This window comes from Acomys russatus, chromosome 1 (genome assembly GCF_903995435.1).
Source record: "Acomys russatus chromosome 1, mAcoRus1.1, whole genome shotgun sequence".
Classification (NCBI taxonomy): Eukaryota; Metazoa; Chordata; class Mammalia; order Rodentia; family Muridae; genus Acomys; species Acomys russatus.
The window spans coordinates 79,231,080-79,249,693 of NC_067137.1; the positions used below are offsets into that span (position 1 = coordinate 79,231,080).

An 18,614-nucleotide genomic window follows, 5' to 3' on the forward strand; every position below is an offset into this window, starting at 1 on the left:
CCTGTGACTGCAATGCCAGAGATGTGAGGAGACCGGAGGCAGAGAGGACGCTGGGACGTGCTGGCCACAACCCCAGCTGAAAAGCAGCAAGCTCCAGGTTCAGTGAGAGACAGAGACTGATAGAAAAAGACACCGTGTGTTCTTTCAGCACTTAAGTGCATGGGGACATACCCCCCTGTATGTCCACACACACAGACAAACATGCAAACAAACAAACATCGGCCAGGTGGTGGTGGTGAATGCCTTTAATCCAGCACTCAGGAGGTAGATACAAGCAGATCTCTCTGAGTTCAAGGCCAGCCTGGTTTACAGAGCTCCAGGACAACCAAGGCTATACAGAGAAACCCTGTCTTAACCAAAAAAAAGAAAAAGAGTGATTCCTGTTCTTCAAGAGGACCTGAGTCAGTTCCCAGCGTTCATACAAGCGGCTCACAACACCTGCTTCAGGGGATCCGATACCCTCTTCTGGCCTCTGAGATACATGTGACAGACACCCACAGAGATTCACACATACACATAAATAAAAATCTTTTTAAAAAGAAAACAAGTTTTAGTGATTATGCTGGATGGGAGGAGAGGATGCATAGACACAGACAGCTTTGTGCATCGCGGATGAGAGTATCAATCATTCCAGCAAGCGTGGAAATCAGTGTGGAGGTTTGATGAAAAGTATGCTTCAACAGGCGGAGCATGTAGCTCAATGTGGGAACATGCTGGGCTTGACCCATACACAGGGGGGTGGGGGGTGGGGAGAGAGAATATCATATGACCATTCATGCTGCAGGACTCCTGGCATACACTGGAAGGCAGCATACACATATAATGGAATATTATTCAGCCACAAAGAACAAACTCATTTTCAGGAGAGTGGACAGAGCTGGAGAGCAGCTTATGCTAAATAAACCAATGAGAAAGTATGAATCACTGGGTGTTTACTCTCACATGCAGATTCTATCTTAAAAAAAAAAAAAAAAAAAGACATTTAGTTGGGCGTGGTGGTACATGCCTTTAATCCCAGCACTTGAGAGGCAGAGGCTGGCATATCTCTGTGAGTTTGAGGCCAGCCTGGTCTACAAAGAGAGTTCCAGGACAGCTAACACAGAGAAACCCTGTCTCAGGGGGAGGAGGGGGGAAGATATTTAAGTAGACAAGGGATCATGAAGGACAGAACAAGAAAATGTGATGAGAAGATAAATATGATCAAAGTACATGTCATAATGAAACCCAACATTTTGTACAATAATAAAAAAAAAGAAGAAAAGCTTCAAAATGATGGAGGGATTTGAGAGGGACCCTACACAACTGGGAATTTCACGGTGGGTGTCTGAAGAGGGAAGTACAGCCAACAGTATAAGCAAAGTGACAGAAAGAAAAGGAACAGACAGCATGCTTCAGTTTAGCTCTGGCCAAACAGGAGGAAGGTCCAGATGAAGCCAAAACATGTGATAGGAGATCTCAACCATCAGGCATAACTAGTCCATCCCAGAGCAGTAGTCATCCTCAAAGGACATCCATGAAAAACCCTAACAGGTCAGCTGCAGCTCAGGATGATGAGCATGCCGGAAACCCCGAGAACAGGTCCCCCCCATGCCTCCTCTCTTCAGCCTCACTTCAGCACTTCCTATGCCTGCCACCTCCCCACCCCCCAAACCTGTGCTCCCACCACAGGACACATCCCAGGCCGCCCCTGATCCTAACCTCTTGCCTTGCATAAGTCATCTTCCTTTCTCTTGGGGTCTTTCCCTCACAGCCCCAGCTCTTCCCTCGTTGCAGATGCCTCGTAAGCCCTCCTCAGCAATCCAGATCTCCGCCCTCCACCCCATCTGCATTTGTGTATCCACTCCTAAGAACGTTAACGCAGATCCTTGAAACAGAATCCACCATAACCCCAGCGAACATTCTCTTTCTTGTGTTAACAGGTTAGCAGTACTCTGTCTCACTCTGAGGTTCAAACCCTTACTCATATTTTACGTGGTCCTGTGGACCGAACCTAGGGTCTCATACTCCCGGCAAGCCCTGTGCCACTGAGCTGTAGCCACAGTCCTTCCTGCTTTTTATTTTGACACAGGGTCTAATGAAGTTGCCTAGGCTACCACTTTAACACACTCTATAGTCTATGTAGACTTTGAACTTGTAATCCTCCTGCTTCAGCCTCCCACGTAGCCGGGACTGCAGGCGACTCACTCCCACACTACCCTCACCTGCCTGTCATTTCCTGTACAAAGCCCATTTCCCCTTGCTGTGCCCCAGTTCACACTGTTCCCATGCGTGTCCACAGCGACCGACCATATGAAATGCTACGTTGTCCCTGAGGCCTTCTATTGAATACATTGTCTGTATATCTTTTATAGCACATAAATAATTCTACCTTGCTTGAAGGGGATGTTTCGGGCTTCAGGACTGAGTCTGAATTATACCCCAACTCTCTCCATGTGACCTTTGGGAAATTCATAAACCTTTCTAGCCTTCCGCCTCCTTGCTTGTAAAGTAGGGGTCATGCTAGCGCTCGCAAATCTATTTGTTAGCGGACTCAACTGCAGTGCCCGTTAACAGTCTACAGAATGACCGTTTTTAGACAGGGTCCTACTATGCAGCCCCAGTGCTGGCCTCAAACCTGTAGCTATCCTGCCTCTGCAATCTCAAGTACCGGGATTATGGACACGAGCCACCAAACCCAGCCTTGAAGGACCAACTTTTATATAAAAACTTGCATCCTTTAAATACCCTTGAGATTTCCCAGTGCTTTTTCCTACCTCGTTTACTTATGTTCTCCCATTCCCACCTTACCTGGTGTAAAATGGTATATCGTTCACGATAGAGCTCAGCTTTATCTCTTGCTGTTCCAAATAAGGTTGGTGCAGCACAGTTAGTCATTGACAAACTTAAAAAAAAAAAAGGTCATTTAAAATATAATGTTATTTATATTATTATTATATTGTATATTATTATAATAATATAAATATAGTATTATTTATATTATTATATATTATATTATTTATATGTGTGTGTATATATATGTGTATATATATATATATGTATATATATGTTAATACAAAGTTCAACCAAAGTGAAACATAAACATTGCAACATATTTGATCCCATTGTGAACCCCAAGATTGTGAACTGTGAAAACCTGTTTCTAGTTGTGGAGTGGCCCAGCCCTAGCACATGCCTTCAATTCAAAAGCTTTCTGAAAATAAAAGTAAATAAAGCTAACCCTAGGTCAAGAGGCAGAGCGAGTAAGCAGCTGGCAGGGATTAAACAGAAAGGAGGGACTTTGAGTTGATTTGGCTGAATAGGAAGGTCAGTTGCCTTGTAAGCTGGTGGCTTTCACTCCTGCACCTGGCTCCCGAGTCTTCTTTTGCCAAATTAAACATTTGGGATTTTCTATCTTTATAACAACACATAGAACTATATACTTTGTGAAAATACATGATTGAAATTAACTTAATCAATAAATGGAAAGATAGCTCAGTGAGGTCCTGATTTCAATTCCCAGCACCCATATGGTAGCTAAATCCAGTGCCAGGAGCTCTAAAACCCTCTTCTGAACTCTATGGACACCAGGCACACAGGTGGCACACATACATGCAGGCAAAGCACTCATACATACGAAATAAAATCTTAAAAAAGCATTTTATATCAATAGATGATACATGGTATACTTACGGAAGAAATTTTTTTCTTTCTGAACTGTACACAAAATGTGGAATATCAAAAGCTCCAATGATATTGAAAATATGCTCTCTGAAAAACAACCCATAAAACACTAAAACACAAGTATTATAAACATCAATAATTCACATTATAATCTGTTGCATAAGATACTTTGCACATCTTCTTCAAGCAATGTATCAATTTCTTGTAGTGTCACAAATAATAAGAGGATAAAGTTTGTAGCTTTTACATTTTCCTTTCAGGAGACACGAAAGTGACAAAGGTGCCGTTGCCTCCCACTCACCACAATCCTTGCACTAGGAAGACAGAAGCAGGAAAATAAAAACTCTGAGGCCAACCTAGGCTTGAAAGTTCTGTCTCAAGCAAACCACTGAACAGTAAATTATACCTTTGATGTTCAATTTTACCCATTCATATCACACAGACTACTAAATCAGACAGATTGGAAACACAGCATGTCACTAGGTCACAAATACAATAATCTCACTAGGAGAATATAGTAAAGACAAATCACTTAATAATGAGATTCATAACGTACGCTAGGATTTAAAATGAAGCAAGTAATGGCGGCTGCTACTGTAGAACTGTTTGAACACTAATTGTTTTCCCACAAAAACAAGCACTTAGCAACCCGCCCACAGGAAAATGTCCACTTTACCCACGTACATGGTCTCATCTACTGACTGACTGCACTCCTGGACTGCCGCCTCCACTACAGATCGTTCGACCATGTTTGATGGCACTGCAAAAGAAGTTCAAAGTCAAAGTTTAAAACGGGCATGAAGACTCGGGTATGGTAGCATCCACCTAGAAGTCTAGCACCTGGGACTGGGAGGCAGGAGGATCAGGAGTTAAAGGCTATCCTGGTCTACATAGGGAGTCTGTGGCCAGCCTGGGCTGCATGAGACCCTATCTCAAAACAAGGCATAGAAGTTAGTTATGTGGTTTGTACGGCAGTAGTCACAGCACTTTTGTGGCTGTCACACACACAAAACCCTCAACCTCTGAGCTAGCCTGGGCTATAGAGCTACAGTCAGTCTATACAAACAGTCTAAAACAAACAAAACAAAAACAATAAATAAAAAGCCCAGTGAATAAGAGCATTTTGTTCTAGTCCCTTTTTTATTTTTTAGATGTATTTATTTATTATGTATACAATGTTTTCTGCCTGGATGCCAGAAGAGGGTACCAGATCTCATTGTAGATAGTTATGAACCACCATGTGGTTGTTGGGAATTGAACTCAGGACCTTTGGAAAAGGAGCCAGTGCTCTTAACCTCTGAGCCATCTCTCCAGCCCCCTGTTCTATTCCTTTTTTTTTTTTTTAAGATAGAGTTGTACTATGTCCACCTGCTTCTGCCTCTGCTAGCATTAAAGGTATGCACTACCATACCAGGTAAAACCAAGCATCTTTGTATGTACAGCTCTTTTCCTGAAAATAACACACAAAACCAAGTTTGCAATTTTTGTAGTAGGTCAAGTATCTCTTATTCAAAACTCTTTGACACCAAACGTACTTTGGATTTTAAACTTTTTCAGATTTTAGAATATTTGTATACTATACATAAATGAGATTTCTTGGGGGTGGGACCTAAGTCGAAATATGAAATTCCCTTTTTGAAGATTTATTGTTCACGGGTGTGCTGGCATAAGTTTATATATGCAACATGCATGCAGGAGATCACAGAAGCCAGAAGAAAACATTGGATGCCCTGGAATTGAGTTACAGGAGGTTGTGAGCCCCTATGTGGGTGCTAGGAACTGAATTCCAGTCCTCTGCAAGAACAGCAAGTGCTCGCTGTTTGTTTGGTTGTTTGTTGAGACAGGGTTTTTCTGTGTGGCCTTGGCTGTCCTGGACTCACTTTGTAGACAGGCTGGCCTTGAACTCACAGTGATCCATCTGCTGGGAATAAAGGCGTGTGCCACCATGCTCAGCTAACAGCAAGTGCTCTTAACCACTGACCCATCTCTCCATCCACATGGAATTCTTTACCTCTTGATGAGCTTTTTTTTTTTCTTTTTTGTCAGAGGGCAGATAGGGTTAGAGACAAGGTTTCACCACGTAGCCCTGGCTGTCCTGGAACTCACTCTGTAGACCAGGCTAACCTGGAACTCACAAAATCTGCCTGCCTCTGCCTCCCTAGTGCTGAGATTAAAGGCATGCACCACCACTGCCCAGCCTTGATGGGCTGTTTCTGTTTTTTTGTTTTTTTTTAAAATAAGGCTTCCATATACAATTCAGGCTGGCCTCCTGAGTGATGAAGTACAAATATTTGCCAAATGCTTGGCTTTTTTATGTTTTTTGTACACCTTACCCATAGCCTTAAGGAAGATAATTGTATATAAGACTGTGACTCATCACAGGACGTCAAGTGACGAATTTACCAATTGCAGCACTCAGAAAGTTTGAGATTTGGGAGCATTTCTGATTTTGGTCTTTAGCTAAACCTGTATATAGAAACTATTAGAGCAGAAAAATAATAAAAGCCATGTGTCAATACCTTAATCTTGCATGGTCAATTGTGGACATAATACCTTAGTATATAATCATATGCCTTTGTTTTCTAAAAATTAATTACTGGTGTAAACATAGTTATAAATTCTATAAGTTTCTAGCTTCGGTGAAATTGGAGAAGTATAACTTAACTGCAACTGCTGTGTTTCACGTGACAGCAGAAACAGTAAATAAATAATAGCCATAATTCATTACACACTTGGTAAATGTGTGGCACTGTCTTTAGTAGTTTACAAACTTTATTCCATTAGACAGGTGCTTCACAGCACTAATGTCACTATGCCTGCTTTTTCTGTTTGTTTGTTTGATTGGTTGGTTGGTTGGTTTTGAGACAATCTCACTATGTAGAACTCACCATATAGACCAGGCTAGCCTCAAACTCAGAGAGACGTGTGCCACCACACCCACCAATATGCCCATTTCTTACTGATAGAGAGAGCAACTTTGATTATTAGCCCAAGAACATGACCAAACAGATTGAAAGTGTGGTGGTTTGAATAGGTATGGCCCACATAGTCTTGCATTTGAATGCATGCCTCCTGGAGAGTGGCACTGTTAGGAGGTGTGGCCTTGTTGGGGTGGGTGTGGCCTCATTGAAGGAAGTGTGTCACTGTGGGTGTGGGCTTTGAGGTTTCCTACGCTCATGCTCTGCCCACTGTGAATTCCAGGTCAGCCTGGGAGGCTTCCTCATCATGGGAGGAAGCATGGCAACCTTCAGGCAGACATGGTGCTGGAGAAGGAGCTGAGAGTTCTACAGATTGTTGTTTTGGTTTGGTTCCGGTTGGTTTGGTTTTTTTGAGACAGGGTTTCTCTGTGTAGCCTTGGCTGTCCTGGACTTGCTCTGTAGACCAGGCTGGCCTCGAACTCACAGCGATCCGCCTGCCTCTGCCTCTCGAGTGCTGGAATTATAGGTGTGCGCCACCACACCTGGCTGAAAGCAATAGAATGTTTTAAGTGCTGCTTAATGGGCCTGGCTCAAGAGGTTTCAGAGAAGAATGTTAGTATGTTGTCTAGAGATTGTTCTTGTAATATTTAGTGAAGATGGCTGCTTTTCGTTCTTGTCTGAAGAGTCTGCCTGAGACTAAGGTGAAGAGATTTAGTTTAATGGCATTGGCAAAGGAAATCTCAAAACAGCCTAGCATCGACTCTGTTGTGGGGTTCATTCTTATGAAGAGTATTTTGATGAAACGTAGCAAGCTGAAAAAGAAAATATACAAAATGTATGGTTCTAGGGTTAAAGGGGAACCAGGAAGTGGAGTAGAGCTAAATCCTGCATTTGAGGAGACAAACACAATAAAGATATTAAACATAATTAAGGGCGTGGTGACCTCAGGTAAAAATCCCTAGTTAAGCTTCTATTTTATAAAAAAGAATTAAAGAAAAGCTTAGGAAGCCAGGTGCAGAGGTGCACGCCTGTAATCCCAGCACTTGGGAGGCAGAGGCTAGCAGATCTCTGTGGGTGAGTTCAAGGTCAGTCTGGTCTACAAAGTGAGTCCAGGACAGCCAAGGCTATACAGAGAAACCCTGTCTGGAAAAATCAAAAGAAAGGAAGGAAAGAAGGAAGGAAGGAAGGAAGAAAAGCTTAGGTCCAGGCATGGCAGTATATGCCTTTTATCCCAGCAGAAGGAGCCCTTAATCTCAGCACTCAGGAGACAGAGGCATGCAGATCTCTGAGTTCAAGGTCGGCCTGGTCTACAGAGCAGTTCCAGGACAGCCAAGCTTAGGCAGTGAGGGAAACCATGAAAACAGAAAGCTGGTGAAGATGTAATTGAACGAGGGGCACGTTCCAGCCCCAGCCAGCAGCATAACCTGGCAGCTTCAGACACCTGGTTCTGGCTTGGGAGTCAAGGATAGAAAAAGAGCGTTATGGATTCTTTCCACTACTAAGGAAAGCTGCTGAAGCCAGGTGTGTGACAGGGGTGTCCCTGCATGGATGCCTGCAGGCCGTGTATGATGCTGTGAAGGGGAATTCCTGGAATGCCTTGGAGATCCCAAGAGTCTGAGATGCTAGAGCTGTGGGAGAGCTGCTGAGGAGAGCTGCTAACAGGAGTGGAGCTGGCCCACGAGAGAGAAGTGCGTTGCAGTCAACAAAGCTGAAAGCAGCTGGAGATCTGAAGAGCACTTTCACATCAGACAAGGAGATGCAGAGTTTGGAGTCTGCGCAGCTGGTTTTCAGTCTTGCTTTGGTCCAGTGTTTCCTCACTGTGCTCCCTCCCTTCCCTATGTTTTGGAATGGCGATGTATATCCTGTGCCATGATATGTTGGAAGTATGTGACCTGCTTTTTGATTTTGATTTTATAGGGGATTACAGTTAAGAGAGATTGCATGAATCTAAGAAGAGACTTGGAATGTTGGACTTTTAAACATTGCTGAGTCTATGATAAGGCTACGGAGACTTTTAAGTTGGGCTGAATGCATTTTACACTATGTTGTGGCTACAGTCCTAAGGTGGCCAGGGAGTGGAATGTGGTGGTTTTAATAGGTATGGTCCCATAGATTTATGTATTTGAATGCTTCACCCATGGGGAGTGGCACTATTAGGGAGCATTGCCTTGTAGTGGGTGCAGCCTTGTTGTAGGAAGCGTGTCACTGTGGGGGCGGGCATCTCTGCCCAGTGAGGAACACAGTCTCTTCGGATCAAGATGTAGAACTCTCAGCTCCTTCTCCAGCCCCGTGTCTGCTTGGACACTGCCATGCTTCCCGCTATGATGATAATGGAATAAACCTCTGAACTGTAAGCCAGCCCCGATGAAATGTTTTCCTTTGTAAGAGTTGCCACGGTCATGGTGTCTCTTCATAGCAATGAAACTAAGACAGACAGCAACACAAACTCAGGCCAGATTGGAAAATCCGTACCCTTAATGACTCTGCCTTCAGGCAAAATACCATACACCATTTAAAATTAATATATAATGAATAATAAAGATTTCCTAAAAATTTTTTATTATAAAGGAATGTCTAAAGGAAGAATGCTTAAAATCCTGCCTTTAGAAGTGAGAAGAGAACTAATTCTCTTTTGATTGGGGGTTCACATAACTCCCTATATCACTGAAGATGCATCTATACAAAATATGGGAGTGAGCCAAGCCTTCTATCCCATAGGAGGAGAAATACTGGGCATTCATCCTTGTTAGGCAGGTGTCTGTGGCAGCAGATGGAGTATTAAACAAACAGACAGGAAATTCAGGCCTTCTTACTTTTCTCTTCACCTGGAACATGTAGAGTATCTAACTTAATAAGAGACAGTCACGGGCTGGGTGTAGTGGTGCATGCTTGTAATCCTAGCACTTGGGAGGCAGAGGCAGGTGGATCGCTGTGAGTTTGAGGCCGGCCTGGTCTACAAAGTGAGTCCAGGAAAGCCAAGACTACACAGAGAAACCCTGTCTAGGGAAAAAAAAAAAAAGCCAGTTGCAAGTGTGAAGAGTAAAAGAAGTGACCATTAAGGGCCACGGGCACAATTCAGCAGGTGAAAGCACTTGCCACAGAACTCTGGTGACATGAGTTGGATCCTCTGACGCACTCCAAAGTTGTCACATCCTGTGACCTCCGCATATGTCCTGTGGCGTAAGTGCGCACACATACATGCAAAATAATACTAATAAATATAATTCTTTAAAGGACAAAATCAAATTCAAGAGTTAAATATAGTATTCCACCTCGCTAGGAGACTAGGAACTACAAAAGGAACAGGCTATCCTGAGGTCCCAACTGAACTAACCCCCTTTGGAAAAAGATACTACCACGCGTGTATCTCAGAACTCTTAATAATGGAGCCTCCGTCCCCATTTAAATCTACACCAGAAGACCCTCAGCTGTGGCAACTGAAGCGTCATCAGAGAATGGTACTCACAGGGCTGCTTTTCGACCGCATCGATGATCTTCTCAAGGGCCTCCTCCAGCTCCAACTCAGTGACAGACTGAAGCGCTTCCATGAGGTACTTAGCGGCTTCACTAGCGAGAGAGAAAGAATCCATGAGACCAGGAAAGTGCCCGCTCAGGCTTCATGCAAATGGTTCTCCTCTGCCTTCAGCTTCTTTTTTCTTTTTTTAAAAAATAACTTATTTAATTTATATTTTATGTGCATTGGTGTGAGGGTATCAGATCGCTTGGAACTGGAATTACAGACAGTAGTGAGCTGCCACGTGGGTGCTGGGAATCAAACCAGGGTCCTTTGGAGGAACAGACAGTGCTCTTAACCACTGTGCCACCTCTCCAGCCCCATTGCCCTCAGTTTCTGAAGAAAACGACCCTTCCAGTCCTAGCTAAGAAAACTGTTTTGCTTGGTGGCAGTGGTGGTAGGAAACTTTTATTTAAATCTTATAAAATTCAAGCTTTATAAAAAGCCAGCATAACAGAAAATTCAGTTCGCCCTCCTCTAAAGCCTAAAGTATCAAGGCTTGAAACAGTCAATTCAAAAATATGCAAGCAATTAAAACAACAAATTCTCTACAGCAAATCATGCTAGAATACCTTTTTAAAAAAATCTAAATGAAGCAGCCGGGTGTGGTGGCACACGCCTGTGATCCCAGCACTCAGGGAGGCAGAGGCAAGTGGATTGTTTTAAATTCAAGGCCAGCCTGGTCTACAAAGTGAGGAGAGCCAAGGCTACATACAGAAACCCTGTCTCAAGAAAAAAAACCCGCCCCCCCCCCCAAAAAATCAAATAAAATAAAAATTGAAAAATCTAAATGATCAGGATACCCTGGACACTGAAATGACCCCATCTTTACTGGAGTGTATGAAATCCAAAGATGAACTGACAACTTAAGTTTTTTGTTTGTTTGTTGAGATAGAGTTTCTCTGTATAGTCCTGGCTGTCCTGGAATTCACACCATGGATTAGGCTGGCCTCGAACTCATAGAGACCCACCTGCCTCTGTCTCTTGAGTGCTGGGATTAAAGATGTGTGCCACCACCAACTGGTTGGCCCATAATCTTATCTGGATTCCTGACCCACAGAAAATGTAGGCTAAAACCTAAGAGCAATTGTGGTCTCTAAACCATAGAGGAGTCTGTTACACAGCATCAGATCACTAACAGTCTTCCCACAGTAAAGTGTTTTATTCCACACGTGGTGTTTTGAGCGAAAAGATTTGATTGCATGTCTCCCTGAGTCAATGACTAGGCCTCCAGCACATTTTAAGTGAAAGGAATGAAAAGCTAATTACTCAATTACTCCTCTTTTCAAATGTCGGAGATTAACCTAACTAAATTCATCACTTTCTCTTTGGATAGACTCAAGTTGACCCTTGGACACTAATAGGCAAAACGTAAAGTTAAAAGTTTTATAAAGCTCAGGTACGAAAGCAAAACAAATAACTACATATAGAAGATCATTCAAAATCTGACTCAAAAAGGTATACGGAGCTCAGCAGGTACTTAAACGTATATTGTACTATAAAATGTAAAGACATTGTGATAAGCAAGCTCTTAGCAATGCTCATTTTACAGGACTAAAAAGGCACACTATAGCCAGAAAAACTTCCTTTTGGGGCAAGTTGTAAACTAGGAAATCTATCTATCTATCTATCTATTTGTATGCATGTAAATATGTGTGCATTTATATATACATATATCTGCATGCATACATAAAATTCTGCAAACAATAATGCAAATCCCAAACCGAGACATATGGGAGGCTCATAGTCTACAACATAAGTCGCCAAAAGACACGCAGACGGATTCACCCAGGTCTCCCCGTCGACGTGTCTCTCCATAACTTCCAGAAGTAACATTGTAAAGCTTCGCATCCCTCAGAGGCGGAGTCCTACACCGCCCAGGGCGCGCAAGCCTCCCACCTTCCCCGGCTCACTTTGCCTCGGCGGTGCAGCTCCGCCCATCCTGGAAGTAACTGCCTGGATCGCGGAAACCTAGGGAGGCTCTGCAGCCTCAAATGAGCCAGACCGACCATGCCTCTTACAAGAGAACACACTAGAGGGTCTCTGCTAGCCCGGGACACTGCGATGAGACAGGTTGCCTCGCGACTCACCCTCTGAGCAGCAAGCCACGCAGCTTGAAAGCTGAGACCGCGCGGCTCCGCAGCCGCTCCGGCGCCATGTTCGCGATTTGGCGCCACCGCCGAAGCTCCGCCCCTCTTTAAATAGGCACGCCCCTGCCCCGCCCTCGTCGGCGCACCCCGCCCCTATATTCTTGGACTAGTGAAGTGGGTTTTCTTTTGTTTGTTTGTTTGATTGGTTGGTTGGTTTTTCGAGACCGGGTTTCTCTGTGTAGCCTTGGCTGTCCTAGACTCACTTTGTAGACCAGGCTGGCCTCAAACTCACAGCGATGCGCCTGCCTCTGCCTCCTGAGTGCTGGGATTAAAGGCTTGCGCTGATGAAGTGGGTTGTGCCGAGGAGTGAGGCACAGTGGCCTGAGTGGGAGCAAGCTTTCTTTGTCCCAAGTGCATTTTTGAACACTCAGCTGTCTCACACTCAGCTACCCTCTACCTTCCACCTTCTCTAACTCTAGCCAAGTTTCCTGCACCCAGGATCTTGCCTTCCAAGGCTTTGAGAGTTGCAGGTACTGGATGAAAAAGTGGCTCCTGGAACGTGAGAGTGGATTAGAGAGAGTTGAATAAAGAAGTGGCCACTGTACCCCATACCATTCTTTCGACAGAGCAGTTAATACAAGTGATGGGATCTCTCCATATGAACCTGACCTTGCTAATGCCTTTTTCAGTAGTCCTTTTGCGCGTGGATCCAAAGGCCACTTCAAATTCACTGGTATGAAGGACAGTTCACCTCCAGATACCTACCTTCACCAAGGTCACCACCACAGATTTCCACCCCAGGAACAGTAAAGAGAGATTACCAAAGTACAGAGATGTCATGGCATGGTGGCCTAAGGTCTTGTTTTGTTATCTTCGTTATCACTAAAAAGGTTACATTATGTAGATAAACTGACACAAAACTATTTTACAGCTTTAGAAAAACACCTGAGAGGCTGGAGAGATGGCTCTGTTGATAAAGTGCCTGGCCCACAAACATGAGGACCTGAGTTCAGCTCTCTAGTACCCACATAAAAGGTGGGCATGGTGGCAGACCTGTAGTTTTAGCGCTGGGGACCAGGCGGAGACAGATGGATTCCCAGAACATACTGGCCAGACTGTCTAGTGAATTGATGAGCTTTGGATTCAGTGAGAGACTCTGTCTCAAAAAAATAGGGGGGCAGGGGTTAATAAAGGAAGACACTCAACATCAACCTCTGCTCTACACACACACACACACACACACACACACACACACACACACACACTTGCCCATACATACTACATATTTACAAAGTTTTTAAAAGCTAAAAATAGAGGGGAAAAAAATCTGAAAAACCAGGTGTACCTAAAAGAATGAAGATGAAGCCAGGCATGGTGACCCACACCTTTAATCCCAGCATTTGGAAGGCAGAGGCAGGCGGATCTCTGTGGATTCAATACCAGCCAACTCTGTCTCAAAACCAAACCAAACAAAAAATAGCAGCTTTTGGAGCTGGAGAGATGGCTCAACAGATTCAGAACCCACATGGCAGTTCCTGAACTCACAATCAGCCATAACTCCAGTTCAAAGGATCTGATGCTCTTTTTTGGCTCCATGTGCACGGCACATGCAATGGTGCACATACATACACACAGGCAAAATACCCATACACACAAAAAAACACTTTCAAAAAGTTATGGAGACCATCCACACCTTTAATCCCAGCACTCAGGAGGCAGAAGAAGGTGGGTCTCTGTGAGTTTGTGGCCAGCTTGGTTTATATAATGATTTTCAGGACAGCCAGAGCTACATAATAGACAGACCTTGTCTCTCAAAAAAAAAAAAAAAAAAAAAAAAAAAAAGATACAGGTACAGTGGGCAAACACAATTATAAAATTCTTGAAACTATTATGGCCTAGTAAGATACATATGATACCAAACATTTATGATTTAATAAAATCATAAATATCCAGCACCCTGTTCACCTAAGTTACCCATCCTTTTAATAACTTGATTTTTAAAAGTGGAGAAGGGTATCCTGTGGGGCTGGGATAGAAAGGCCCGAGAAGCTTTGCTTGGGCTAACATCCTTGCTTAACAAGCTAAATAGGTATGTGCCCCATGACCTCAGTGTCCCCTCATGTTAGAAGTTGCCGGAAGATCAGAGGCTGATAGCCAGAAGTCATGGCAAAAACAACCTGAACAATGAACAAACAGTTCCAATGTGGGTTTTGGTCCTGACTATAGAAAGGGGGGGTGGGGGGGGGGGGGAAGCTGGCATTTATTTCTAAAACAGAATTGCTAGCCGTTTTTTAAAAGTTTCAATCGGTGAACTCTGTCCCAGGTGCCTAGGTAATGGTAAAGACAGATTACTGAGGCACAGGCGGGACTGAAGGCCTTCTAGGCCTCTTTCCGGAGTGGCATGGAATCAATCTCTATGAAAATGGTATGCATGTTCACAACAATGAGGTGAGGTGTCTGGAATCCCTGCCATGAGTGCCCTGAGGCTGTGCTGGGACCAGCACCCTTTCTTAGCGTATCTTTACTAGCCAAGGCAGGAAGGGCCTTTGCTGATCCCTGTTTATGCCCAGTATATGAATGGCAACAGCAAGGGCACCAGACAAGAATGCGTGGCTATATCGGTACCAATAAAGACAAATATTGCTGTCGTACAAGAATTGCCACACTGGAGCACCAATCTTGGTGAGATCTTGATGGTTTATTGAGTGCCTTTTCCAAGTTGATCAAGATCGGGGCCACAGAAAGGACTCAGGAACCTAACTGTCATGGCAGGCTGCTTTTAGGACAGTCTTTTATAGGAAAGCCAAGTGCAGAAGACAAGGAGGGGCAGCAATACATTGTATCTTAGTTACTGTTTTAGTGCTGTGAAGAGACACAGGGCACTTTCTGTTTTGGAGTTAGTCCATGACAGTCGTTCAGGAAGCAGACAGGCATGGCTCTGGAGCAGTAGCTGAGAGCTTTTACATCCTGATCTGCAGGCAGCTGGCAGAGAGACTGGCACTGGGTCTGGTGTGGGCTTTTGAAACCTCAAAGCCCACTCCTAGTGGCACCCTTCCAACAAGGCCATGCTTCCTAAATTGATCCAAACAGTTCAACTGGGGTCCAGGATTTCAAGTACATGACCCTATAAGGGCCATTCTCATTCAAACCACCATATATGTACAATATAATAGCTCATGAAAGTTGGCCTTCAACATCTTAATGGCATATTCAGAGATATACTCAGATAGAAAAGAGAAAATTGGTTGAACAACTAGCTAGAGGAACTAGTTGTTGAGAAGCTGAGGAACAGAGGAAAAAGAAATACTCGGAGATTCAGGCATATGCGGTACAAGCTGAAGGTCTTAAAGCCCAGGAGAACTTTTCTTCTGGCTCTCTATCTGTCTCTGTCTCTGTCTCTGTCTCTGTCTCTGTCTCTGTCTCTGTCTCTGTCTCTGTCTCGCTTGCTGTCTGTCTGACTCCTTGCTCCTTGCTCGTTTACTTGCTTACTGTCTTTCTATCTTTCTCTCTTCTGGCTTGCTGGTACCCATCTTCCTATTTCTCTTCTTGCTGTTGCCCATCTTTCTAATTTTCTTGCTTGTTGTCACCCATCTACCTATCTCTCTTGGCATTCCCCATTTATCCATCTCTCTTGCTGTTCCCCATCTCACTCTAGCTTACTCTCTCATCCCTGTTACTTGCTTTTCTCTCTCTCTCCTTGGGCAAACCCCAGTATTTTATTGAAATGAAGTTCAATTTTTTTCATTACATATTACATCATGAATTTTTTTTTTTACAAACACTAGGGCAATAAAAAATCAACAGAATAACAAGGAAATAAAAAAAAGTTCTGTAACCTAAAACAAAGCATACAACAAAAATCAAGTAAATTCCAAACAGTCAGTATAACCTGATAGTTACTTTTTAAATGATACTCAGGAAAGTTTAATTATAAATTTCCCTGGGCTAAGGCCAATGTGTTTACACGATTTGTCATAGCAACATAGGTTGAGCTAAATGTTCTCTAAAGTAAAAACTTGACCTACTTCCAGTCCCAGACCAAGAGGTGCGCTATCCAAGCCTAGGCTAACTAAAAGGGTCCTCTATTGTAAAATATCTGTAAAGCATGATGTTATAAGTCTTCCTTTTAGTGCTCTCAATGCAGATTCTAAAGAAACATTTTCTACAGGTATCAGTAACTAGCCAGGTACTGTTATGTCTAGGTATTAACTTTCCTTCATGCAGTTTCTGCTTGGGTGCTCACAGTCAGAACAAAAAACTCTATTATTGTCTCAAGTCTTTGGCCAGATTCCCTCTTTCAACATTCTCTGTGGGAAAAAGTTTTTCCCTGTATGATTTTTCCTAAGAGCTGAGAAATAAAGAGGAAAACAGTTTTAGGAGAAATAGCAGACTTTTAAACATTATACCTAGACCATACATATTTGGGGGCAGTGGTGATCAGCTAGAGATCTTTGGAACTTTGTCAAGCAAAGCCTCAATAGCTGTTCTAGATGTCTAAAGATCATTCTGGACAGTTGGAGGTCTCTGGAACTTTGACAAGCAAAGCTTCTATAACTTATGCTCATGCCTGCAACAAGGTATCCTTTGGACCCTGCCCACTAGATTCATACTGACCACAGAGGAACTAACATAGGCTAGAAATTATCTCAGGCCATTGGCCTTCCCGTGGAATATTCTAGTATGTTCCAAAGTGTCCAAACATGTGAATCTTTTTCCCAGTTATGGCCATGGCTTATGATTGTTATGATGAAGCAAATACACAAATCTGCCCATCCTGCATGGGGTTGGTAAGTAAACCATCAAGGACTTGCACCTGTCAGGGAGAGATGCTAATATGCCCTTATCTGTGTGGACTGCCACAGATCTCTAGTAAGTAGTTCCAAGCAAATAAGCATCAGGTAAGTTCACCATCAAGAGGCTCATCCAACTCAGTATTGTGTACAGACACCCTCAGAGAATTGACAGTGACAGGGGCACTCATTTCACAAACACCAGTGTGCAAAACTGGGCTAAGGACAACCAGCTCCAATGGTACCTACACCCATCTTACAACACTACAGGGGCTGAGTACACTGCAAAGAAAAACAAGTAGCTGAAAGAGCAGTAAAAGAATTTGAATGAAGCCAAGCACAGTGGCACACTCTATAATCCCAGCACTTGGGGAGGCAGGGGCAGAGGCAGAAGGATCTCTGTGAATTCAAGGCCAGCCTGATGTACAAGGGTGACAGCCATGGTGACACAGAGAAACCTTGTCTCAAAAAAAAGAAAAAAGAAAAAAAAATTTTTAAATGAAAGTAACCTGCACTCCCAGAAGCCACAGGATATTAAACAAACAAAAATATTAGTGTTAGGCCTGACCTACCACCTCATAAGTTCCTTGCCAAGGAAGCCCCTAAAGTTCCCCCAAGCAATACACACTATTGTCACCATTGTTGGTTGCTCCCTAGAATTAGATAGGGTGATAGCTATTCTAGGTTAGCAACCTGACCACATCTGGAATTAACTAAAATCCAAGAATGGAGGGCACACCTGTGAAGGATTTTTGTTTAATAAGAAGTAGGTAGATCCACTTCTAAACCAGATATTGAGGAGGGAAGACACACCTTTAATCTGGTCACTCCTTCTGTCGGACAAGGAAGAAGGAAGCTTTTTCTCTTTACTGTCTGGAGCCTTTGGTAGGCCCCTATAGGTGAATCATAAAAGAGACCAATGGGATTTTGGAGCAAGGCTCTATCATCATTTGGAGACAACTATTTTCCATTTGAGAGACAACTCTTGGCCTGCTTGCTACTGGACCTTAGTGGAAATGAAACATTTGACAATGAGCCACCAACTTACTGTGAGACCTGAGCTCCCCATCATGGGCTTCCTGTTATCTGACCCACTAAGCCATAAAGTAGGATATGCATAGCATCTACCCATTATCAAATGGAAGTGGTATATGTACATATGATCAGGTCCAAGCAGGTCCTGAAGGCAATGGATTGGATGCATGGTCAGGGACTTCGGAAAAGCATGATTGGAAACTTGGTGAGAAAGACATCTGGGGACCAAGTGTGTAGATGGACCTCTCCAAATGGGGAAGGGACGTGAAGATGCTTGTGTCCCATGTGAGTCCCATCAAGAGGTGACTTCAGGCGAGTGGAGTTTAATAATCAAGTAGTTAGGATGACCCATTCTGTGGACAGTCAGCCTCTTTCCCCAGCCATTCCTGTCATTGCTCAATGGGCCCATGAACAAAGTGGCCATGGTGGCAGAGATGGGTTGACCTGGCTACAAGTGCTACCAAATGACGAACAGACCTTCCAACAACAGAGACCAACACTGAGCATCACATGTGGCACCATTCCCTGGGGTGATCAGGCAGCGACCTGGTGCCAGGTTGACTACATTGGACCACGTATCCCTATGGAAAGGACAATGCTTTCTCCT

The 18,614-nt window shown here is 43.7% G+C and overlaps 1 protein-coding gene across 1 annotated transcript in view; it reads right to left on the bottom strand.

Moving 5' to 3' along the window:
• Positions 1-12,250, bottom strand: part of Pole2 (DNA polymerase epsilon 2, accessory subunit) — a 36,764-nt gene extending 24,514 nt beyond the window's left edge. Inside the window, exons 1-5 of the mRNA XM_051146226.1 lie at positions 12,183-12,250; positions 10,045-10,145; positions 4,337-4,420; positions 3,670-3,769; positions 2,788-2,881 (exon numbers count right to left, since the gene is read on the bottom strand). Of these exons, the coding sequence (XP_051002183.1) occupies positions 2,788-2,881; positions 3,670-3,769; positions 4,337-4,420; positions 10,045-10,145; positions 12,183-12,250 (447 nt within the window). The remainder of the gene's footprint in view (positions 1-2,787; positions 2,882-3,669; positions 3,770-4,336; positions 4,421-10,044; positions 10,146-12,182) is intronic.
• Between the last annotated feature and the right edge of the window lie 6,364 nt (positions 12,251-18,614).